Here is a 26,689-nt window from a genome sequence, read left to right as displayed (position 1 = left end):
AATAATTTCTTCTTTTAATTACTTTAGATAAAAAATTACAAATATCAATGTGCTGAGATGACATAGTAAACAATATATCAAGACAACATTTTCAACCAACCAAATAATTTCTAGTGCAAAAATTGTCTGATTTTCAATTTGGTTCACTCATGGTCTTAAAGCTTTAACATAAATACTAGGACACTACGAATGTTCCAATGTTTATTAAAAATTTAAGAGTCCACCATTTCACTAAAACACTGAAGTATACAGATATTATTTTTATAGCATTTAATTTTCTTATTTTTGAGGCAAATTTATAACCTTACAAAAGTCACATATAAGATGATTAGAGATTTGTTTTCCCTTACCTTCTGAATTTCAGAATTGTGCATAATTTGGTCTGGCAACATATAATGTCCTAAACTAGCACTATTACACAATATCTATACATAAAAATTTTATTTATTACCTCCTCTTCTGCTGTCTCTGCTGTGTTAAGTTCATGCTTTTGACAGTACGGACCTTCTTTCCAAGCTTCAGTATCACCACAATCACAGAAACCTCCTCCGCCTGATGTTGTCATCTGAAGTTGTTTAAAACACACAAAACTGTATCCATGTGCAAGATCTATGTATACTGAAAGCACCAACACATTAACCCTTATGCTATTAGAGATTTTCCCATATGCTACTCAAATAAATATGGTAAAAGCGTGTCAAATGTCCGTGACAGACAGAGATTATCTACATCATTAATCTGTTTAAAAAAACAACAACATACAATTATATTGTTAAAGTAACTCTTGAGTATAGGCCTGGGGAGGTCGCATACAGCATCTGATGTATTTATAGAACACAGAAATTACCAGTATACGTTTATTCTGAATCAGTCACAGAAGACTGGTCTGATTTTAAAAACAGAACACAGAATCTTTTCCTCAAATTCCAATATTTAAAATCTTTGCATTATAATGTCGTTTATAAATAGGACACTTATTTTGAAGACAAATTGCATACTGCTACATCCTACTATATAAGGACATCAGAGGGATAGTCACTACAGTTTGAGGGCCACGTTATAACAACTGGCTTCCATTACGCTTACTAAAGTTGATAGTGAAAAAAAACTGTTTGCAGTGCTGTGACCTGAAGAGTTCTGCGTAGCTCAAAAGCCTGCGTCTCTGACCAGGCTTACCTTGTCTCGCTAATGACAAATATTTGCATTTGTACATTGCACTGCTCTATTTCCACACTTCAGTAAAACTTCATTTTAAAATTAAAAGCTCTTAAAATAAGTATTGAATACAATTATTTCTTAAATCACAATTGTGAATGGAGTTCATAAATACATAATGATTCTGTGACCTATTTTTGATGCACAGATTCTCCACAGTACACATTATCCTTTTCTGTCTACCAAGTTAGTCAAGGCACTCAGATCTCTTTTCATTTTTAGAGAATACTTTACACCTCCAAAAGCCTCTATTCCTGTTGTTTCATATTGCATTAGTAGTTACTAAATGAAGAGTGCATCCTAACACTCTCCACAATAGTAAACGCAAGTATGCTATCAAGGGTATTGAGAGAGGAAAAGAAGCTCTCGCCATTCGTTTCAACTGTAACATTTCTACAGAAATTCTATTACACACTTGACAGTACCAAAGAAACAGACTGATATGTAAAGACTAAGGGTATGTCTACACTACGGGATAATTCTGATTTTACAGAAATCGATTTTTGGAAACAGATTGTATGAAGTCAAGTGCACGCGGCCACACTAAGCACATTAATTCGGCGGTGTGCGTCCATGTACTGAGGCTAGCGTCAACTTCTGGAGCGTTGTACTGTGGGTAGATAGCCCATAGTTATCCCATAGTTCCTGCAGTCTCCCCCACCCATTGGAATTCTGGGTTGAGATCCCAATGCCTGACAGGGCCAAAAATTTGTCACGGGTGGTTATGGGTAAATGTCATCAGTCAATCCTCCCTCCGTGAAAGCAATGGAAGACAATCATTTCTTGCCCTTTTCCCTGGATTGCCCGGGCAGATGCCATAGCACGGCAACCATGTAGCCCGTTCAGCCTTTTTTCACCATCACCGTATGTCTACTGGATGCTGTTGACAGACGCAGTACTACACAGCAGCATCCCCTTGCCTTTGCAAGTTAGCAAAGATGGTTACCAGCCCTACTGTCCCGTCTGCTGCTTTGCGAGTTGGCAATGATGGTTACCAGTCATACTGTACCGTGTGCTGCTGTCAGGGGTGCTCCTGGCCGGCCTCGGTGAGGTCGGTCGGGGGCGCCTGGACAAAAATGGGAATGACTCCCCATTCTCTTCTTTAAGTTTTGTCTAATGGAGAGTCAGTCCTGCCTAGAATATCAGGCAAGCCTACTAAAGAACCAGAGAGGCAAATGGCCGCTCTGGATCAGAGCCCCAGACATCCTGCAGAAATGATGAGCTGCATGCCATTCTAGGGGGTGCCCCTGCAACTACCCCACCCGTTGCTTCCCTCCTCCCCCACCACTCCTGGGACTGCGGGAACTGTGGGATTGCTAGAGTCGCCCCTCCCTCCATGAGCATCCATTTGATTCTTTGGCTTTCTGGTACGCTTGTCTCAGCTCCTTAAGTTTCACACAGCACTGTGTTGAGCCCCTGTTGTGGCCTCTGTCCATCACGGCCTTGGAGATTTTTTCAAATGTTTTAGTATTTCATCTTTTGGAACGGAGTTCTGATAGAACAGATTCTTCTCCCCATACAGAGATCAGATTCAGTATCTCTCGTACGGTCCAGGGTGGAGCTCTTTTTTGATTCTGGGACTGCATGGTCACCTGTGCTGATCAGCACTCCACGCTGGGCAAACAGGAAATAAAATTCAAAAGTTCGCAGGGCTTTTCCTGTCTACCTGGCCAGTGCATCCGAGTTCAGATTGCTGTCCAGAGCAGTCACAATGGTGCACTGTGGGACAGCTCCCGGAGGCCAATACCGTCGATTGCAGCCACACTAACCCTAATTCGAAATGGCAATGTCAATTTCAGCGCTACTCCCCTCGCTGGGGAGGAGTACACAAATCGATTTTAAGAGCCCTTTATATCGAAGTAAAGGGCTTAGTTGTGTGGACGGGTGCAGGGTTAATTCGATTTAACGCTGCTAAATTCGAGATAAACTCGTAGTATAAACCAGGCCTAATTAAGTAAACATTTGTGCTAGTTAAAAGGAACATCAAGTTAAAAATATATATATATATATTCACCTGTACTACTAACAGTACTGTGGATTAAAGAAGTTAAAATTTGTATTTTACTTATTTCAGTTGTGTGTGTTTACTTAAATATTTCACTCAGCTTGACAAACTAATCTATTTCACTTTTCTTTCTAGAATTTCTCATGCATAGGGCCCTGCCAAATTCGCAGCCATGAAAAACACGTCATGGATTGTGAAATCTAGTCTTGTGTGTGCTTTTACCCTATACTATACAGATTTCACAAGGGAGACCAGCGTTTCTCAAATTGGGGGTCCTGACCCAAAAGGGAGTTGCAGTGGGGTCACAAGGTTCAGGGGCGGCGAGCTGTATGGGCGCGTGGTGCCCGTGCTCCACCAATATGAGAGCATGGTGGTCTGGCTCCCACAAAGTTTGGAGCCTGGTCTCTCCCCCAGCCCCACCTGCCACCCCCAAGCTCCTCCCCCAAAGTGCCCCCCCCACTGCCTCCAGGCAATTTAAAAGGGCCCAGAGACCCCGCCACCACCACCGGCAGCACAACAGGGCTAAGGCGGCTTCCTGCCTGCCTGGTCCACTTCCAGAAGCGGCCGGCACGTCCCTACGGCCCCTGGGGAGAGAGGAAAAACGGACAAGACCCGCACGCTGTCCCTGCCCCGAGCTGAGGCCAATGGGAGCTGCAGGAGCGGTCCCTGCGGGCAGCAGCGCATGGAGACCCCTCCATCCCCCTACCTAGGAGCTGCTGCCAGAGGGGGGTGCGGGTCACTTTTGGAAGCTGCCTGAGGTAAGCACTACACACTTCACCCTCTCCCGCACTGGAACCCTCTGCCCCAGCCCAGACCCCACACCCTGCACCCAAACTCCCTCCCAGAGCCGACTCCCACACCCCCTCCTGCACCTCCACCCCAGCCCTGACCCTGGACCCAAACTCCCTCCCAGAGCCCATCTACCGCACTCCCTCCTGCACCCCAACCCCCTGCCCAGACCCTGCATACTAACTCCCTCCCAGAGCCTGCCCCTGCACACCCTCCTGCACCCTGACCCCAGCCCAGAGCCCGCATCCAAACTCCCTCCCAGAGCCCAACCCCTCTCCCCTCCCACACCCAAACTCCCTCACAGAGCCTTAGGCAGGTGGGGGGGAGGCGGGACTTGGACCTGTTTTGGGCACCACCAAAAATTATACAAACCTACTGCCCCAGACAAGGTTATTTGAGGGGGGGGGTGTCGCAATATTTTCACCCTTACTTCCGTGCTGCCTTCAGAGCTGGGTGGCCAGAGAGTAGTGGTTGATGGCCAGGTGCCAAACTCTGAAGGCGGAGCCCCCCCAGCAGCAGTACAGAAGTAAAGGGTGGCAATACCATACCACCCTTATTTCTGTGCTCTGCCTTCAGAGCTGGGCAGCCAGAGTGGCGGCTGCTGACTGAGGGCCCAGGTCTGCAGGCAGCAGCACAGAAGTAAGGGTAGCAGTACTGCAGTCCCCCCACAATAACCTTGTGATCTCCTCACAAGTCCTTTTTTGGGTCAGGACCGCTACAATTGTATTGTGTCCAGTTTTGGCACCACATTTCAGGAAAGATGGACAAATTGGAGAAAGTCCAGAGAAGAACAAAAACGATTAAAGGTCTAGAAACCATGACCTATGAGGGAATATTGAAAAAACTGGGTTTGTTTAGTCTGGAGAAGAGAAGACTGAGAGGGGACATGATAACAGTTTTCAAGTACATAAAAGGTTGTTACAAGGAGGAGGGAGAAAAATTGTTCTTAACCTCTGAGAATAGGACAAGAAGCAATGGGCTTAAATTGCAGCAAAGATGGTTTAGGTTGAACATTAGGAAAAATTTCCTAATTGTCAGAGCGGTTAAGCACTGGAATAAATTGCCTAGGGAGGTTGTGGAATCGCCATCATTCGAGATTTTTAAGAGCAGTTTGGATAAACAACTGTCAGGGATGGTCTAGAATAGATAATACTTAGTCCTGCCTTGAGTTCAGGGACTAGATGACCTCTCGGGGTCTCTTCCAGTTCTATGATTCTATGAATTACAACACCATGATTTAAATAGCTGAAATCAAGACATTTACAATTTTTAAAATCCTATGACCATGAAATTGACCAAAATGGACCATGAATTTGGCAGGGCCCTTCTCCTGCATTAACAAACTTCTGTTGTGCAGGAGTTCATGGCAGTGCAGAAGTATGTTTAAATCTAAGAAACCAAAAGGTTACTTTTTTAACTAACTTGTCTCACTCGTAAGTTTGCTCAACACCTTTAAAAAACACAAGTCTAAATATAGTGCCCAAACTAAGTGAAACTATGTCTAACACAGTGATTTTCAACCTGTGGTCTGCAGACCCCTGGGGATCTGCACACTATGTCTAAGGTGTCTACATATGTGAATACCGCACCTCCAGGTCAAAATCTGAATGTGCCATTACCACAGAAGCCCACAGTTTAGTGCCCTTTCTCACACTGCGCCCAGTGCCATGCTAAGCATATGCAACACTTATAGTTGAATTCTGTTCAGCCAGTTTTCAGTCTAAGATTTCTATGGTAGGGGTCTGCAGGTCACAGGTTGAATTTCCAAAGGGGTCTGCACTGCCATTTGAAATGTTTTAGGGGTCCACAAATGAAAAAGGTTGAAAACCACAAGTTTTACATAATAAAACTAACTCCAGTTTATGTTTAATTTAGAATTGTGAAGGTATTTAAGATTGAAGTGTAGGAACACTACAACAATAATTTGCTCAGTGGTTTCAAATATTAACTAAGTCTTGTTAAAGCTAAGCTTTTAAACTGAGGTTAACACTCCCAGTTCTGGTAAAGTTACACTGCACATTTTTAATTCCAACCATACTGTGCGTGTATATTTGTACACACACTTTATTTTGAAATACAAAAACATTCTTAAATATAAATTACATACTGGAACTCTGAATATACCCATTCATAAGAAATATATTATACCCAATTCATATACTCCAATAAGATTACTAACCCTGTATCGATGATTTCTATGAATACTTCCCAAAAAGCACTCCATACATAACACGCAAGTTGGATCAACCGCACAGTCTCTGGAAACAAACAGAGGAAAAAATATTACTTTAGCTTTTAAACTATGCCTCTAACAACAGTTTATTTTCAAAATACATGAATGTGGGACTTCTTGCTAAACTGTTTGCTATTCAGGAATATGATCATTTTTGATGAGACAATGAGAGGAAATTTTATTCCTAGAGCAGGAGTGGCTATGAAGAACAGCCTGGGAAGTAGGCTTGGAAAAGCATTTGGCTAATGTATATATTACCTTCAGTAAATGAAACAAGTGCATTAGCTGGTAATTCAGCCATGTTACCAGATTCAAACCTGTTTTTAAGGTATAGGAAATCCTGAAAACTACATAACCAAGCAAGTTCTCTCAGGGTATAGAATGCAAGTCCTAGACATGGTCCTAAGTAATCAATGCAAACAGATTTTCATCACACCTTGTATGAAAAGTTAGAAGCGAAGAGTTGGTTCCTAATCTTTTTGCATGTAAGTTTAGCCCTACAAGTCTTCTAATGAGTTCGAAGAAAAAGATTTTCACAACAACCAGAAAATCAAGGACCACTTAGAGAAGACAAACACTTTTTACATGTACTAACTGTAACACTTGGATGTACCACCTCTAGAAATCAGGTAAAAGACTAATGTGCAATTGCCTTGTTCATATAGCCAAAAATTTGAAAAAACAATCACATGATATATTGACACTAAAGGCAACTGACTGACAGCCACTGAGATAGATTTCACAACGGAAAAATAAAGAGCATCTAAAAAAATATCTGAAAAGAAACTAAGGATTTCCTGAGATGTCCATCAGGAAATAATATAAACAAGAATTCACATGAACTAATCCCTTATTTTGTTCAAAACAAACAAAAATAAACGAAAACCTAGGAAGCACCTACTAGTATTCTTAATTCCATTTGGCCCAATTCATCAGTATCAGTAGAGGAATAATCATGGATCCACAGCATAAATATTACCAATACTATTTTTTGTTTACCTTAGTTTATTTTAAGTGTAAATTTAATTAGTGAGACAAAAAAAAAAAGCCTGTGAATAATCCCAGCAAGCTGTTTTGTTTGAGAATAACTTACATTTGTATAACCTCCTGTTTCTGGTTACAGGCAATTATTTTTATTACAATGTGTAGTAGGAAATTAACCATTTAATAATCCTGGGATTTAAAAAAATGCACATGGCCATTCACCAGCAGTTATAAAGATGATTTATTTGGCATGTATCGAAGCCTAACACATTAGTTGCTTCAGGTCAACAAGCTTCTTTTTAAAAAGAACAAAAACCATTTTTCAGGTTCTCATACTTTCAGGAGGTATTTCATAGATTACAAACAATAACAAATTTGTATCCTGTAGGGTTTAAGAAAAAAATTCTTCTCCCCCATTTGCCACCAACTACAAAGTATAAGCTATTAAATACAAAAGGATACACAGTAACAATATATGTACTATAATAGGCCTAGCAGAACAAACCACTTTCCCATATTGAAAACTGCAAAAATCAACCATATTAGTGGACCTGAACTATTCTTCACATTTTCTACTGAGATGAAGATACCAAGTGAATTTAAAGAGTAAACCTATTATTCTCTGAAGATTATATCAAGGAACTGCATTTTTCTATGCTTTCCTACAACACTGACTATTGTTTTCTTAATATCTTGTGATGTTGGTCTTGAAAACACAGGTTTGGAAGAAGTTACTGTAATTACAGCACAGTTTTCATCAGCTCAAGTAAAGGAAGTTTCATGTTTAGCTAAGGTATTATTCTTCTGGATCAGAAAGAATAAGAATGATTCTATAGCCCAATGATTAGAAATTATATTTGATTTTTTTCAGGCTAGATTCGTATTTAGGAGCTACTCAGAAAAACAAGGTGGCTGAGGTGGTGCTGTTGCCACTACCACCCTTACACCCAACAGTCCAGTGGTTAGGTTGCTCACCCAGAATGTGGGAGATCCAGCTTCAACTCCCCACTGGGACTTGAACCCAGATTTCCCATATCCCAGGTGAGATCCCTGTGTCTCAATATCTCCTGTTGAAGCTGTTCCACTCTGTATAACAAAAATTAAATATTCATCAATCCAGTGAGGGAGAATGACACTAACCAGGGGGTAAGGGGGGAAGGAAAGCTGCCTCACCCAGGTTCCAGTCCCTGCTCCAATGAATAATTTATACAAAATGAAACAGCTTCAACAGGGGAGACTCAGAGACCCATCCCATGATAACTAATACCCTGGTTATTAGGGCAATCACCTGGGATATAGGAAACTTGGGTTCAAGTCCCAGATCCTGGGCTATTGGGTAAAAAGGGGCATCACCATACCCACCACCTCCTCAGTTTTGTGAATCTAGACCAAAATATCATTTGCTCTTATTGAAAAAAGTTTACAATTGCCAAAACATGTTTTGTTTCAGGCAGAGTGGATAAAAATCAATGAGTTAAAAAAAAAGTTGTTTTAAAAAATGCTTTTTGAGGAAACAACCTATCTAAAGACAGTTTTAATTAAGATACATTATAGCTCAAAGATATCTCATCATGGAATAGGGATTATAAATTCTAATTCTATAGTATGAGAATATATTCATATAATGTTTAAGAAAAGTTTTGTAAATGAGTTCCAACAGTTCGTGGATTAGGGACCCAATTTTATGAGGTTCCAAGGCTTCTGTATAGATTAATCTAAATAATCTATTAGCCAAGATGGTCAGGTATGCAACCCCACACTCTGGGTTTGACCTCTGACTGCCAGGTGCTGGGGCTGGGCAAAAGGGGAAGGATCATTTGATGATTGCCGTTCTGTTCATTCCCTTTTAAAGCATCTGGCATTGGCCACTGTCGGATGACATGATACTGGGCTAGATGGACCATTGGTCTGACCCAGTATGACCATTCTTATGTGGTTCTTGTGCTGAAAATATACAAAGGTTAACATAGCAAAAAATGGGAAAAGAACAAGACAGACAAGGTGACAATAAAATCATAGCTACTTTAAGTTATATGCAGGACTTGCTGGTGTGGTTTTTAATATTTATTGGTAACATTCTCCTATTCACTTATTGTAGGCTTCAAAACAGAAATGAGATTTTAACAGAAATCTGAATAAGGGAGCGGGCTTAATGAGAAAGTTAGGTTTTTTTGCCTACCAATCTAATCACCATTAATTGTACTTTTCATTGAAAGATATTCAGAACACAGGAGGGACATCTGTAAACGCATGTTAAACATCTGAATTAATTAATGATAAATTAATTTCAATTTTTGCGTTTAAGCCTTGGACTTGATTTGACAGTTTAGCCACCTTCCTCTTTATCTAAGAGTATTTCTTTTTAATAACCAACACTGACATTTTCAAAAACTAAATCTGTTTAATTATACTGATACTGTAATTAATTTTTTCTCCTACTGACCAAGTCTTTAGTATGTTACCAATAACAAACCAGACAACACCCACAATGTTCCAAGTATACTAAAAATACATATGGACAGTTAATATTTTCATTCGGACAAAAATGTTTCCACCAAAAAGAGTTGAGAATTAATAATTTAGGAGAATTGTGGAATTAAGCTACCTGCAAGAGTATGTTGGTTCTCCCACTTTAAAAACCCGACCACAGAGATGGGAAGGTTTGTTTGCTTGCTCAAGTTTTGGAAATGCAAATGCAGGATCTTCACCACACAGATACCATTCCATTGGTCCCAGCAGTACATGTTGTGCTAGCATGTCTTCTCTTTGTGGGGCAGGGTTAGGACCCCTGCAGTAAATTTTGGGTACATAGTAGGCTAGATGCAGGTATACTTCTTTAGGAAGATCAGTTGCTTGTAGCCATTTCTTTAATTAAAAAGAAAACATTAAACAAAATTATTCACAAATAAAATCAACGCTACCCAGTCATAACTGTTATAGCATCTTTCTTTTCACCCTAAAAGCTAAAGGGACACTGCAAACTTTAAAGTCAAATTTCTCTGTGAAAATTTTGCAGCCACTACAGTTACAAGTAACAGATTACTACAAATAAACATTAGCAAAAATATTTCTTTTTTTCCAATTTGAATATTTTGTGAATTTGACAGCACACACAGGGAGATTTTCAAAGGCACAAAGGAGAATTAGCACCTAACTCTCAAAAATCTCCATCATAGTGTATAATCTATTCTTTCCTTTCTGAAAGGACCTTCATATATCAATAAAGAAGAAAATTCCTTATACGTTTTTTGTTTAAAGAATCCTTTTTAAAAACAAACTCAGGACATACTGTTCAAAGGGTAATATGTCAGAAATTGGAATTTCAGTTTTTAAAAGTTTCAAGTTGAACATTGACCTTCAAAGGGTGTATCTGTTGTATCCCCTAGAGTCAAAACATTTTCCCCTCAATTACACAAGGTACAAAAAGTGAGATGTATTATGTAAATTGTAAAAATGTGTCCCTCTCATTACATTTGTTTTATTTCAACCATGTAACTGAAGACTTTACCGTTTGCCATTTTTAACTGATGTACTACTGATAATCATTACTACAGAATATAATCAACAATGGACATATACACATACTAGAAGTATGCACTGATTCAGTACTGTACTGTGTATAAACCTTACCAACATGTAATTACTACTACTAAATACTTCTTGATAACGTCAGATTATGTGAAAACTAGTTAATTCATTCACAATTAACCCAAGGATGGATAAAAAGCAAGAATTACTTATACAGAAATAATTGGTTTTAGAAACCAGCTAGTATAGCTTGATTTCACTGGAATAATGTACTGTCTTCTCTTAAAGACCTATATTAGAGTAGACCAGGGGTCGGCAACCTTTCAGAAGTGGCGAGTCGAGTCTTCATTTATTCACTCTAATTTAAGGTTTGGCGTGCCAGTGATACATTTTAACATTTTTAGAAGGTCTCTTTCTATAAGTCTATAATATATAACTAAACTATTGTTGTATGTAAAGTAAATAAGGTTTTTAAAATGTTTAAGAAGCTTCAATTAAATTAAAATGCAGAGCCCCCCGGACCGGTGGCCTGGACTCGGGCAGTGTGAGTGCCACTGAAAATCAGCTTGCATGCCGCCTTCGGCACGCGTGCCTGGAGTAGACAAACACTAATCTGAAAAATCTTCATGAAAGAGCTTAGAGTTTACCCTTATTTATAGTGTTTGCAATTTTAAATTTATATAGCACTTCTTCCATTGATGACACTCGCACAGTGCCACTTTGGAAAATGCTGAACACCTACAATAAAACCATAGAAGAAAATGTCATATTTAGCAATAAAGTTAGCTGCTTCTAAACTGTTTAGACTATTTCTGATACAATTCTTAGAACTGATGGTAGAAATTTACTCTATCCTCCCTACCCCCAGTACTGATTTCTCAAAGCCCTGATAATGAAACTACTCAATCTTCTAGTACTAAGTTACCTTTGGTGTTCAGAGAACTGGAATTTTTCTGAACTGCCCCCCAGGTGAAAGACTACCAAAAAAAAATCCAGCAACCAAAAATCTCATAGGAGTTATTTTGCTCTATAGTTAAACCGACCATTCCAATAAAAGATCAAAGAAACTACATCATCTTTCCCCCCCATCTTCTTCTCTCTCCAAGAATTTGACCTTTCTGTTCTTGTAAGTCTTAGTTTTATAATTTTAAATCTAGTCTTCCTCACTTGTGCTGAATATCTTCTACTCTGTATTAGAAACTAAATCTAATTACATTAGAATTGACCTTGCATCTCCTGCTGTGTTTCTCCAAAAAGTGGGTCATTTCCAAGGCCATATTCTGCAGTACACATTAGTTCTATTGTTTTAATTCTTTCCTTAGCCAAGTATCTTAAACTTGCTTCATCTCAACTCTAGAGTATATTACTACCTTCTATCTGGAAAAACCGGAGTGAATAAGTTTTACTACAAGCTCAGACAAGTACCTAGTCAGAGAAAAAAAAAATCACATCTCCCAGGTTAGCAGCCTATCCTTTCCAATAATTGTGGTTATTCTGATACTGGCAGAAAGATTCTCTCTAGGGGTCTCACATAAACTGCTAATTTATCCTTGAAAGTCAGTCTAAAATGATTAAATGTTTTAATAAATAATCTATTTTTAACTTTGCCCTTAAGTAGATTACATTTTAGCAAAGGGTACAGAATTTAGTTTGCTAGATAAAACTCTGTAGCCTATAAAATCTTAGCGAGGATTCCATTTTCAAATACATGCATGAAACTGATTGCTTAATTTGTCTGACAAATATTGCAATTACATGTATAAGCTGTAGTATCTGCCCATGCAAAAAAAAGCTAAATAACTAAGTTGTATATGCAAATACTAAATTTTATACAAAGTAACTGCATGTGGAAATTTTAGGCTCCAATGCCACAAGCTGCCTAGTGTCATCTCCCCACCCCCCATATGCCCCATGTCCATACAGAGCCCAAGTGACCTCATTGGGGCTTTTAAGATTCAACTCAAGTCCTAGCTTGTCTAAACAGAAATCAGAAGCAAAGTAGTATGGACCACGAGGAGAAAGTAAAGTAGCCCAGAGCAGGATAAAATGAGTTTTACCTGAACAGTCCCAAAAAGTTGACTGACAAAATGAACAACAGGAAAAGTGTGACATAAAAATCAATATTGGACTGTCAGACTGTTAGGGCTAGTCTACACTGGCAACACTAAACAGGTTAAGGGGGGCAGACCACTGCTCTCCCACAGAACCCCACTGAAATCGACAGGACGCTGTTCACGGGTCTGTTGTACACATGAAGTTCCTTCCAAGCCTGGGGCCTAAGGAGGGGGAGAAGGAAACAGTGTTTCCAAAACCTTCTCCCAAGAAATCTTAACACAAAACTTTAAAACTGCGAAGGGAGGCGGAACCAGCCATCTGAAATACAGGCAGTTACAGTAAGAGACGGGGCAAGTGACCAGTCTGAGAGAGGAAAGAGCAGGGCGGACGCTACACTATACTGCTGTCAAACGCACAAACCAAGCAGACGGGAGAGCTGCTTCTGCGCCTCGCCTCCAGGTCCTGTCACACCTGGCCGGGCTTGTCACAGCAGCAAGTTCAGACGCAGGGGGCAGAGTGAGTCTAAGTCACGGGGCCCCTTTAAGCAGCCCCGTCACAACCGCCCCTCGCCATCAAGCGCATTTACTCCCCTTCCCCCTCAGCCCTCCCTCCCCTCCGGCCAGCAGCCCTAGAGACCGCCCGCCCCCTGCCAGGGCCGGCCGCCCGGGCCTGGCACTGCGGACCCTCTGCCGGCCCGGCCCGGCCCGCCCCGTGCGCACGCCCCCACCCCGAGCGCGGGGCCGACCCCTAACGGCCCCCCGGCCCCGGGCCCCCGCGGGCGGACGAGCCTCACCACGGCAACCTCCTCGGCAGAACATTCCAGCAAGCTCCTGTCAATGGCCTGAACCTCCGTCTCCAAGTCCGACGCCATTTTCCTCCCCCCTCCACCAGCCCCACCAAGTAGGTAACACCCGGAACCGGACCCAGACGGCCTCCCTGGGGGGAGAACCCACTTCCGCTCCTCCCCCCGCCCCGGGCAGCGTATAACACCCCTCCCCCTCCCGCCACGGAGACGCCATCATGGGCCGCCGGTGCATTGTGGGGGATGTAGTCTTTCTCCTGGCGCTCTGCTGGTCGGGGTGGTAACGCGGCCCTCACCTCTGGCTGGCTGGCGCCATTACCACCCCTGGTCGCTCTCCTCTTCCCGCTCTCATATATTTGCCCAGGCTTTGAGGCCCTGAGCACTGCAGCTTGCCAGCATCAGGAGGCTGTGCCTCATGTCAGCTTACAGGTGTGCTTCTTGTCCTAACCTGGAATGTTAGCTTCCACACGCGCGCGCACACATACACACACCCCCCTCCAGGGTTATTGCCAATCCCAAGTGGTCAAAAATCAGGAGCAAGGCCTCCAAAAATCCAGAGATTATTAAACCATATCTTTTGGCTGCGTTGATTCATTTTCTAGATTTTAAGGTTTTAGTGTGTGGGTCCCAAGGTTTTTCCCCACAACTAGCAGGACTAGAAATTTGCTTTTTTCTTCCTTTTGTTTAATTGCATGAATCCAGGAGTTGGGGCTTTAAGACAAGTATAAATAATGCAAAGGTTGGCAATGCTGCAAATACACTCTCCTGAAAGTTGTTCTGTGACTCCTAAAGGACTCCTAGGTCATCTATTCTTAAGTGTAGTTTAGTAACATTGATCCCAGACCTTCCATTCCAGAAACATAGGCCTCACTCAAAAAAAAGGGAGGAAGGAGAGGGGATAGCTCCGCAGTTTGAGCATTGGCCTGCTAAACCCAGCATTTTTAGTTCAGTCCTTGAGAGGGATATTTAAGGATCTGGGGCAAAAATCTCTGGGGATCAGTCCTGCTTTGAGCAGGGGGTTGGACTAGATGACCTCCTGAGGTCCCTTCCAACCCTGATATTCTATGATTTGAGCTACAGCACCATCTCCATTACAGGTATTTTCTCATACCTACTTCAATCTGTCTCCTCTCAGTCATTCAAAGCATATATCTATTTGCACTGGTATAATTAAAGATGTGGTGGTAAACCACTTTAGTTAAATCAATGTAACTTTGTGCATGGACACTAACAGTGGTTTCAAACCTAGATTTTAGCAGCGTTAGGTGCAACCTATATTGGTTTAACATCACATGTTCAATTAATCTGGTGCAATTTTGTATATAGACCAGTCCTAAATGCCATACACTAATTAGAGATTATTATTTAAATTGTGGTACTTCACTGGTACTCTAAATCAGGATTAAGGCCCCATCGTGCTAGACATTGTACAAATAACACAAAGGCCATCTCTGCTCCAGAGAGTTCACAATCCAGGATTTAGTGCAACAGGTGAATACACAGACAAATAGGTAGGGAAGTGGAAGGGAAAGGGAGAGACAGATGTGATTGTATAAGGTAGTAGTCACAGATGGTCAGATGGTGGTGATTTGTAGTAATCACAGCAATGGTAGATTTTAAGGAGGGGATAAAAAGATAACAATGTGTGTTAGATAGCAAATTTCCATCGGTCTCTTTTGATCCTTGTGTGCAAGTTTGTTGGGTTTGTTGTTTTTTCTTTCTTTTTCCCCTTCAGTTTCCCCAACTAATGACCTAATTGCAAACTCTTCAGGACAGATGTCCTGTCTTTCATTTGATTGTAAAGCAACAAATATACATATAGCAGGGTATTATTATTAATAATATATACATACATACATTTGGCCATATGCCATTACAAGATAACTCTTGAACAATATGATATTCCATCCAGTAGAGGGCATCAGTGCATATTATATACATCTACTGTACATATACATACATGGACACACACAGGACATGGTATATTATGCAAGCACTGCTTGATGGAGATTCATGGTTTCAGAACTCTCTTGGCTGTGTTTTTTGTCAAGGATATGTGTGTGTTATAAGAGTATGAAATTTACTTTGGAGTTTCACTGGGCTTTTAGAGTAACAGAGAAGACAGAACTCTAGGAGAGTTTGCCTACAGCAGGGGTCGGCAACCTGCGGTTCCCGGCTCGCTAGGGTAAGCACCCTGGCGGGCCGGCCCGGTTTGTTTATCTGCCGCGTCGGCAAGTTTGGCCGATCGCGGCTCCCACTGGCTGCGGTTCGCGGTCCCAGGCCAATGCGGGAGACAGGAAGCGGCACGAGCCGAGGGATGTTCTGGCCGCGGCTTCCTGCCTCCCGCATTGGCCTGGGACCGCGAACCGCGGCCAGTGGGAGCCGCGATCGGCCGAAGTTGCCGACGCGGCAGATAAACAAACCGGGCCGGCCCGCCAGGGTGCTTACCTTGGCGAGCCGGGAGCCGCAGGTTGCCGACCCCTGGCCTACAGTAACTGGAAGAGGATTGCCAGGGTCATGGCTGGGCAGAACAGATAAATGAATGGCCTTTGGAATATTTATTTCAACTTTCAACATTTACAGCTGTATGTTTTAACCTAGTGCATTTTATGAATGTTTTCATTGCCGCTTTCTGAATAAAATTCCACATAATGCCAAAAGTGATGTCCATTCCACCTTCTATTTATGAGTTGCAGATGCATAAAGCATATAGGATGACGGCTCTTTCAGAAGGAAGGGAGAGGAAAGAAAGCTACATGACATAATGAGATGCCCCTCCTTCTGAGATAAGCATGGAAAAAGCAATAAAACCTCTGTGGTTTGGTCATGTGAGAGGTATCATGCTTTGTATATGAAGGAATGAGATCCAAACAGTAATGTAATCTATATATACAAGGATTAAGCATCAAGAATAGCTCTCTTCAGGTCCAGTTTAAAGGTTACAAGCAAAACAAAAGCACCTAGGGTTAGTACATAGAAATCCACTAGCCATAAAGAAATAAAACGGATAAACCTAATCGCATCTTACTAGACATTTCCTGATCTACTTATATATCTGGGGTTTTAGATGAGTAGTTTTTAGGTATGGTACGGATGATTTTTCATACCTGGCCCAAGCTCTCTCACAGCATAACTTTTGGCCAGGTGCCCACTCACTTCCTTTTACCTATGCATAGCAGTGAGACTTTTTAACCCTTTACAGGTAGAGCAATTAGAGAACAGCTAGTAAGAGGGATTTTATAGCTACTAGCTGGCTGGGTGTCCATAAAAGAAAGCTACATCCCCCTTCATTTATCACACCCCTAAAACAAATTATCAGCATTTTGTTTTCATTTGGTTGATATCAAACACCTGTATCTAAAGTCCTGATCCTGCAAAGTGTTATCACATGCTTAACTTTATGCACATAAATAGTGCCATTTGAGGCGAAAGTGAAGCACGTGTGTAAGTCTTTGCAGGAGCAGGGCCTACATCTCTAACAGCAATGATTTTGACAGAACTGTTTGCTCAGTCATCTTTATTTAATATTAAACGGCCTCATAGTTAGATTGCAATGACCTTTGCAATGACTTTGCATTGCAAATGTAGATTACTTTAAGCTCTATCCATTTCATATTTTTGCATATGAAAATTTGCATATTTTTTCCCACCAGTGCCAACTGGAGAGGTGTACAGTCACAGTCTCCTATCATTCTCTTAGTTAAGACTAACCCAGAAGTCAATACTGGAAGAACAGATTTGTCAGTCCCATTTACAAATTCTCTTTCTTGTCTTGTCCAAAATAGCATCTCACCTGTAATAACATAAATTATAAAATTAAAGGGAAATATGTAACCCAGTAGTTGATACATTGATAAGATACATTTCACAAAGGAAGACTTCCGCATATATATATTGTGACAAAGTTCCTCCTCTACCTTGGTGGGTCCTGCGCTTATTTGGCAGATTTGCTCACCTCAGTCATCTTCCACACAGTCTGGGTCAACTTCTCCTGTGTCTGATCAGGAGTTGGGAGGTTTGGGGGGAACCCGGGCCCACTCTCTACTCCAGGTTCCAGCCCAGGGCCCTGTGGATTGCAGCTGTCTATAGTACCTCCTGTAACAGCTGCATGACAGCTACAACTCCCTGGGCTACTTCCCCCTGGCCTCCTCCAAACACCTTCTTTATCCTCACCACAGGACCTTCCTCCTGGTGTCTGATAACGCTTGTACTCCTTAGTCCTCCAGCAGCACACCCTCTCACTCCCAGCTCCTCACACACACTTCCTCTCCTCTGGCTCCCCCCCCCTCCATCCCCGACTGGAGTGAGCTCCTTTTTAAACACAGGTGCCCTGATTAGCCTGCCTTGATTGGCTGCAGGTGTTCTAATCAGCCTGTCTGCCTTAATTGGTTCTAGCAGGTTCCTGATTACTCTAGTGCAGCCCCTGCTCTGGTCACTCAGGGAACAGAAAACTACTCATCCAGTGACCAGAATATTTGCCCTCTACCAGACTCCTGTACCCCACTGGTTTGGGTCTGTCACATATCCCTCCCCCTTGCTCAACACCAAGGGGTTGGGCAGCTTGGGATGCCAGACAGTGCACACGTGACAAGCCATCAGCATTGCCGTGATGGCTCCCTGCCCTGTGTTGCACACGGAACTGGAAAGGTTGGAGGGATAAGAACCACCTGGTCGCCCTTGTGTTCTTCTCCTTGTTCCGCTGCAGCCATTGAAGAGGGGCATGGTCGGTCACGAGGACAAATCTGCGCCCGAGCAAGTAGTAGCGCAATGCTTCCATGGCCCATTTTACAGCGAGGCACTCTCTCTCCACCACTGCATATTTTTGTTCCCTCAGAAGAAGTTTCCTACTGAGGTAGAGAATTGGGTGTTCCTCCTCCCCGACCATCTGTGATAGAACGGTCCCCAACCCTACTTCCGATGCATCTGTCTGCAGGAGAAATTCCTTGGTGAAATCAGGGGCTATCAGTACAGGGTTACTGCAGAGGGCAGTCCGTAGGTCTGTGAATGCTTCCTCTGCTGCGTCAGACCATCTCACCAGATCAGGTCCACGGGCTTTCACTAGGTCTGTCAGGGGGCTTGCCCTTGTGGCAAAGTGGGGGATAAATCATTGGTAATATCCCACTACACCTAGGAATGCCCGAACTTGTTTCTTGCGACGTGGTCGGGGCCAATTTTGGATGGCCTCCAACTTGTTCACTTGGGGTTTTACCAGACCTTTTCCCACAATGTAGCCAAGATATTTGGCCTCTGTAAACCCTACAGCGCACGTGGCAGGGTTTGCTGTAAGACCAGCTCGCCTGCAGGTATCAAGGACTGCCTCCACCTTCTCTAGGTGGGTTTCCCAGTCTGGGGTATGAATGACCACATCGTCCAATAACAGCATAACTGTTATGCGGGCATAACAGCTTGTCCATGAGGCGCTGGAAAATAGCTGGGGCCCCATGTAGTCCAAAAGGGAGGACAGTATATTGAAAAAGACCCTCTGGTGTAGAGAACCCAGTCTTTTCCTTTGCGTCTTCTGCAAGGGGAATCTGCCAGTACCCCTTTGTCAAGTCTAGGGTAGTCAAGTACCGGGCATTCCCCAGACGGTCCACTAGCTCCTCTCTGCGAGGTATGGGGTACGTGTCGAACTGGGATACTTCGTTTAGTCACCGGAAGTCATTGCAAAACCTTGTGGTGCCATCAGGTTTGGGCACCAGCACGATTGGGCTGGACCACTGACTCTGGGATTCTTCGATGATCCCCAACTCCAGCATTTTTTTTACTTCTGCTTTTATTTCCTCCCTTTTGGCCGCTGGCACCCGATAGGGCCTCATTGTTATTCTGGCCCCAGGGTTTGTGACGATGTGGTGATGTGTCTCGGTTGTTCGACCCGGTTTTGTCAAGAACACGTCTTGGTTCCGGAAGATCATCTCAGACACCTCGTTCTTCTGGTCTAGTATTAAATCGGGAAACACTCTCACCTGTTTGGAAGGCTTGTTTTCCTGGGTTAGGTCTTTTTGGACAGTTATGCATGCCTCTTGTGCATGCCAGGGTTTCAGAAGTTATGCATGCCTCTTGTGCATGCCAGAGTTTCAGGGTGCATGCCAGGGTGATAAATCTGTTCTTGTTTTCGGCGTCCTGGCTGCTGCACCTTGTAGGTTACTTCCCCCACGGGTTCAACCACCTCATAGGGCCCCTCCCATTGGGCCAGAAGCTTGCTTTCTGCTGTGGGTACCAACACCATCACTCGATCCCCTGGTTGGAACTGTTGGACTTTTGGCTGGCGATTGTAATGGGTTCTCTGGGCCTCCTGAGCCTTTTCCAAATGTTCATGTACAATAGGGGTGACCCGGGCTATCTGGTCTCGCATCTGTATTACATGTTCTATTATATTTCTCCCCTCATTGGGTTCCTCTTCCCAAATCTCTTTGGTGATATCTAGTATGCCACGGGGGTGACGCCCATATAATAACTCGAATGGGGAAAACCTAGTTGAGGCCTGAGGTACCTCCCGGATAGCGAACATAAGGTAGGGCAGTAGGGTGTCCCAATCCTTCCCGTCCCGACTTACCGCCTTCCTTATCATAGCCTTGAGGGTTCGGTTAAACCTTTCTACCAATCCATCAGTCTGCGGATGGTAGACTGAAGATCTCAGGGTATGTATATGGAGCAGCGTACAGAGGTCCTTCATTAGCTTTGACTTAAATGGGGTTCCTTGGTCTGTTAATATCTCCTTTGGTAGCCCCACTCGGACAAAGATCCCCACCAGCTCTTTGGCTATTGTTTTAGAGGCTGTGTTCCGCAGGGGGACGGCTTCTGGGTAGCGAGTAGCATAGTCCAAAACAACAAGTATATATTGGTGGCCCCGAGCCGTCTTCTCCAGGGGTCCCACTAGGTCCATGGCAATTCACTCAAAGGGGACCTCTATGATGGGAAGGGGTACTAAAGGTGCCCTCAGGTGGGGACAGGGACTGTGCAGCTGACACTCCGGGCAGAACACACAGTACCTCCGCACTTCTTCATGTACTCCAGACCAGAAGAACCGTCATAGGACTCATGCCAGGGTCTTCTCTACCCCCAAGTGCCCCACAAAAAGATGACTATGAGCAAGACTTAATACAGCGTTCTGGTGTTTTTGAGGTACTAGGATCTGCTGTACCTTCTGCCCCTGTACTGATGCAACCCGGTATACGAAATTCTTCTTCATTATGAAGTAGGGTCCTGGTCCCTGGGTTTTCCCTTCCACGGGGACCCCATCTATTTCAGTCACCTCCTTTCTAACGTTGTCGTACCTTGGGTCTTCAGCCTGGTCCCGTCCAAAATTTCCTCTTTCGGGGCTAATCTGCCCAAGATCTAGCCCAGTTTCTGTTGCCTCTACTGGTTCAGAAGCGTTAGGGTGGGGGTCAGACTTGGGTGCTTCTCCCTCCTGGGTGGCCTCCTTTTCAGCTGCTCAGGTCCGCCTACCTACGAGAGCGACCCTCTGGCTTTGGGTCAGTATTCGGGTTCCCAAGGCCTTAGCTACCCACCTTTCCCTTTTCGACTTTCTACCCTGTCTGGGAATGGAAAATAAATCTGGGGATATTTCAGAGAAGACTGGGGGTTGACGGTCTACTGTGGATGCCTCACTAACTTCAGGGTTCCCCTCTTTCTCCAATCTTCCTACTGGGAGTAAGTCTCCAAACCCTGGGAAGTCCCTCCCTATGAGCACCGGGTATGGGAGTTTAGGGACTACACCTGCTGCTACCTCAGTAATGTTCCCCTGAATCTCAATTTTTACTGGGATAGTGGGGTAATAACCAACTGTCCCATGGATGCATGTTATCCCCGTATGCTTAGCCCACAGCAGCTGACTACACTTCATGAGCTTCCCCGAGACAAGCATGATAGCACTCCCCGAATCAACCAGTGCCGTGGTCTCTAATCCATTTAGCTTTACTGGTCTGGTGTACATATGTGGGGTTAGTGAGACCCCCACAAGGTGAATTAGGGAGCATGGGTCTGCCCAGTTCCCCAGGTTACACTGCATCGGCTCCTCAGCATTGGGACACTGTGCAGCTATATGTCCCCACTCCCCGCAGGCATAACATCTGTATGGGGCCTTAGGCATACCCCGGTCTCTTGGTTTGGGCAGTCTAACATCACGATCCTCTTCTCCCTCAGTGCTCTGACTCTTTGTGGCTTCTGGTGGGCCTTCAGCCCCTATCTTTTTCAACCTGTGATCTCCTGGTTGCCCAGTCACCCGAGCTCTGGGGCTTCGTGCTGCTAGTTCAATCCGGGGTGCCTCTTCCTTAACTGGTCGGGTCAGCTCCCTCGCTGTCCTTCGCCTCTCTACCAGTGCAACAACCTCATCATAGGTGGAGGGTTCATTCTGGCTTACCCAAGCACGAAGGTCTGGCGGTAGCCCCCTCATGTATCGGTCGATGACCAGAACCTCTAGTCTCTCTTCCGGACTCCAGGATTCCATTCGCAACCACTTTCGTGTGAGATGGATGAGGTCATACAATTGGGACCGCGGGGTTTTGTTTTCCTGGTACCTCCACTCGTGATACCGCTGGGACCGCACTGCAGTTGTTACCCCAGATCTGGCCAGGATCTCTGCTTTCAGCTGGGGGTAGTCTGCTGCAGCCTCTTCAGGTAGATCATAGTAGGCCTTCTGGGCCTCCCCACACAGGAATGGGGCAAGGATGCCAGACCACTGATCTCGAGGCCAGGCCTCCCGTAGGGCTGTCCTCTCAAAGGCCAGAAGGTATGCCTCTACATCATCCTCCCGCGTCATTTTCTGCAGCCAATGGCTGGCCTGTATGATCTGCATCCCATCATGGCCGCAGTTCAGCTCTGTAAGGGTCTTTACCTGGTTTACCAGTTCCCGCAACATAGCTCGGTCTTGAGAAGCCTGGTCCATCAGCAGGCGATTAGTCTCTTGCTGCAGCCACACTGCCTCCTGTTGGGCGGCTGCCTGGACACGGGTAGCCTCCTGCTGGGCCGCCGTAGCTTGTATCAATGCCCACACTAAGTCATCCATTGTGGTGAAAAGAAAATAAACCCTCTCCTTTTTTTTTTTTTAAATCACCCGCCTTCTTCTGCTGCGCTGTGCACACCAAATCCCACTCTGACACCAGTTGTGACAAAGTTCCTCCTCTACCTTGGTGGGTCCTGCGCTTATTTGGCAGATTTGCTCACCTCAGTGATCTTCCACACAGTCTGAGTCAACTTCTCCTGTGTCTGATCAGGAGTTGGGAGGTTTGGGGGGAACCCGGGCCCGCCCTCTACTCCGGGTTCCAGCCCAGGGCCCTGTGGATTGCAGCTGTCTAAAGTGCCTCCTGTAACAGCTGCATGACAGCTACAACTCCCTGGGCTACTTCCCCATGGCCTCCTCCAAACACCTTCTTTATCCTCACCACAGGACCTTCCTCCTGGTGTCTGATAACGCTTGTACTCCTTAGTCCTCCAGCAGCTCTCCCTCTCCCTCTCAGCTCTTTGCACCTCTTGCTCCCAGCTCCTCACACGCACTTCCTCTCCTCTGGCTCCCCACATCCATCCCCGACTGGAGTGAGCTCCTTTTTAAACCCAGGTGCCCTGATTAGCCTGCCTTGATTGGCTGCAGGTGTTCTAATCAGCCAGTCTGCCTTAATTGGTTCTAGCAGGTTCCTGATTACTCTAGTGCAGCCCCTGCTCTGGTCGCTCAGGGAACAGAAAACTACTCATCCAGTGACCAGTATATTTGCCCTCTACCAGACTCCTGTACCCCACTGGTTTGGGTCTGTCATATATATATATATATATATATATATATATATATATATATATAATATAAATAATTGTATTGGTGTATTTTAACAAGTTGTTTCAAATTATTAACTCCATTTGAGTATTAACAATGCTACATAGCAAGCAGTGTGTAAACTAGAAAGTTTCTATTTTTGCAATGGGTAGTAATACTGTATTGTTAGTCCTTCCAGTGCTAAACCACAACAAGCAAGTTTATTTTCCCCAAGATTTTAGACACATTTTGAGGGGAAGGGACAAGATATCAAACGGTTAGTATAAAAATATGGGGCAAATTAAATAATAATGGGAAGGATATGGGGGAAATCTAACTTTATATCAAAATTAAAAGTGGAGAAGAAAACATGAGCATAAATGTGGCCATTATCCTTTACAGCAGTGACATTCAACTTGGGGTTAGTAAGGCGGCACTTTATTAGACAACACAAGTATTACTATGCAGACTGAACAGGAGTACTTGTGGCACCTTAGAGACTAACAAATTTATTTGAGCATAAGCTTTCGTGGGCTACAGCCCACTTCTTTGGATGCATAGAATGGAACATATATTGAGGAGATATATGTACACATACAGAGAGCATGAAAAGGTGAGAGTTGTCTTACCAACTCTGATAGGCCAATTAAGTAAGAAAAAAAACTTTTGACGTGATAATCAAGATAGCCCAGTACAGACAGTTTGATAAGAAGTGTGAGAATACTTACATGGGGAGATAGATTCAATGTTTGTAATGGCTCAGCCATTCCCAGTCTCTATTCAAGCCTAAATTGATTGTATCTACTTTGCATATCAATTCGAGTTCAGCAGTTTCTTGTTGGAGTCTGTTTTTGAAGATTTTCTGTTGTAAAATTGCCACCCTCAGGTCGGTTATTGAGTGACCAGACAGGTTAAAGTGTTCTCCTACTGGTTTTTGAATGTTATGATTCCTGATGTCAGATTTGTGTCCATTTATTTTTTTGCGTAGAGACTGTCCGGTTTGGCCAATGTACATGGCAGAGGGGCACTGCTGGCACATGACGGCATATATCACATTGGTAGATGTGCAGGTGAACGAGCCCCTGATGGCCTGGCTGATGTGATTAGGTCATATGTTGATGTCACTTGAATAGATATGTGGACAGAGTTGGCATCGGGCTTTGTTGCAACGATAGGTTCCTGGGTCAGTGTTTTTGTTCAGTGGTGTGTGGTTGCTGGTGAGTATTGCTTCAGGTTGGGGGGTTGTCTGTAAGCGATGACAGGTCTGTCTCCCAAGATCTGTGAGAGTGAGGGATCATCTTTCAGGATAGGTTGTAGATCTTTGATGATGCGCTGGAGAGGTTTTAGTTGGGGGCTGAAGGTGACAGCTAGTGGAGTTCTATTATTTTCTTTGTTGGGCCTGTCTTGTAGGAGGTGACTTCTGAGTATTCGTCTGGCTCTATCAATCTGTTTTTTTACTTCAGCAGGTGGGTACTGTACTTTTAAGAATGCTTAATAGAGATCTTGTAGGTGCTTGTCTCTATTTGAGGGATTGGAGCAAATGCAGTTGTATCTTAGAGCTTGGCTGTAGACAATGGATCGTGTGGTGTGTCCTGGATGGAAGCTGGAGGCATGTAGGTAAGTATAGTGGTCAGTAGGCTTACTTAATTGGCCTCTCAGAGTTGGTAAGACAACTCCCATCTTTTCATGCTCTCTGTATGTGTATATATATCTCCTCAATATATGTTCATTCTATGCATCCGAAGAAGTGGGCTGTAGCCCACGAAAGCTTATGCTCAAATAAATGTGTTAGTCTCTAAGGTGCCACAAGTACTCCTGTTATTTTTGCGGATACAGACTAACACGGCTGCTACTGTGAAACTATGCAGACTGACCTGCATGTCAGTGAGGATTCTATCACAAGGGAATATGAGGCGAGAGAATAGGGTGGAAATATTCCCTCTCTCTTATCAGCCAGGGAATGGTAATGCTACATCTTCATATCCTAATATCAAGGGTTCTCAACTTTTTTCTTTCTGAGTTCCCCTGCCCCCAACATGCTATAAAAATTCCATGGCGCATTTGTGCCACAACAACTGTTTTTCTGCATATCCAGTAGATTAAAAGCCAGGCCTGGTGTGAGGGGGTAGCCAAGGAGGGCAACTGCCCAGGGCCCCACACCATAGGGGGCCCCACAATGCTAAGTTGCTCAGGCTTCAACTTTCTGCTCTGGGCCCTAGCAAATCTAACATTGGCCCTGCTCTCTGGTTTATTTTGTTTGACCCCCTGAAACCTGTTTGTGGCCCCCCAGGGGGCCCTGTATCCCTCGTTGAGAACTGCTGCTAATATGATTTCAGCATGTGATAATGACATGATTTAGTCATGCAATGGTATGCCTTACAATGCAATGTCAGACCATAGAATCATAAATGTAGGGCTGGAAGGGACCTTGAGAACAGGGCCATCCTTACCCATACACAAAGTATGCAGCTGCATAGGGCACCAGGAAATTTGGTGAGTGCTGGGGGGGGTGCTTCCACCCTGCCCCCCAAACCAGCCCCGCCCCGTCCTTGTGGAGGCCTGGGGCTCAGTCCTCGCCTGTCCCCCGGCTCCTCCCCACAGAGGCCTGGGACCCCACACACACCCCTCACGGGGGGGCTGCGTAGGGCCCCAGAATAGCTAGGGACAGCCCTGCTTGAGAAGCAGCACAAGTATACCTAGATCATTCCTGGAAGATTTTTGTCTAACCTATGTTAAAAGCCACCAATGACAGGGATTCCACAACCTCCCTTGGAAGCATATTCCAGTGCTTAACTATCCTTATAGTTAAAAAAAAATTCTATGGGCTTGTCTACACATAGAGCACTGAAGCACATCTGATGAAGGTGCTCTATGCCAACAGGAGAGAGCTCTCCCATCAGCATAATAAAACCACCACCGTGAGAGGCGGTAGCAGCACTCCAACCAACAATACACTGTCCATACCAGAGCTTATGTTGATGTAACTTATGTCACTCAGAGGGGTTGTTAACACTCCTGAATGACATAAATTATGCTGACATAAGCTGTGGTTTAGACATAGCCTAATATCTAGTCTAAATTTCCTTTGCTGCAGAATGGATTAAGTTGATTATTTCTTGTCTGACTGCCAGTGGACATAGAAACCAGTTGATCATCATCCTCTTTGTAACAGCACTTAACATATTTGAGGACTGTTATCAGGCCTACCCTCAATCTTCGTTTCTCAAGATAAAACATACCTAATTTTTCCCTTGCCTAATAGGTCACATTTTTTCAAAACTTAGCATTTTTGTTGCTGTCTTCTGGACTCTCTCCCATTTGTCCACATATTTCTTG

The 26,689-nt window shown here is 44.0% G+C and overlaps 1 protein-coding gene across 5 annotated transcripts in view; it reads right to left on the bottom strand.

Annotated features, from left to right (window-relative positions):
* The window catches only part of UBR2 (ubiquitin protein ligase E3 component n-recognin 2), a 113,464-nt gene extending 99,709 nt beyond the window's left edge, over nt 1-13,755 (bottom strand). For 3 of the 5 annotated variants that reach the window (XM_045010352.1, XM_045010351.1, XM_045010353.1), the window contains exons 1-4: nt 13,603-13,755; nt 9,832-10,091; nt 6,189-6,267; nt 452-565 (exon numbers count right to left, since the gene is read on the bottom strand). In XM_045010352.1, the coding sequence (XP_044866287.1) occupies nt 452-565; nt 6,189-6,267; nt 9,832-10,091; nt 13,603-13,680 (531 nt within the window). In that variant the 5' untranslated portion in view covers nt 13,681-13,755. Of the gene's footprint in view, nt 1-451; nt 566-6,188; nt 6,268-9,831; nt 10,092-11,401; nt 11,469-13,602 lie in introns of those variants that run through there. The other 2 variants (XM_045010354.1, XM_045010355.1) reach the window with 2 other exon arrangements.
* Nucleotides 13,756-26,689: the final 12,934 nt, after the last annotated feature.

This window comes from Mauremys mutica, chromosome 3, assembly GCF_020497125.1.
Source record: "Mauremys mutica isolate MM-2020 ecotype Southern chromosome 3, ASM2049712v1, whole genome shotgun sequence".
NCBI lineage: Eukaryota > Metazoa > Chordata > Testudines > Geoemydidae > Mauremys > Mauremys mutica.
This window is presented reverse-complemented; position numbering and strand designations above follow the sequence as displayed.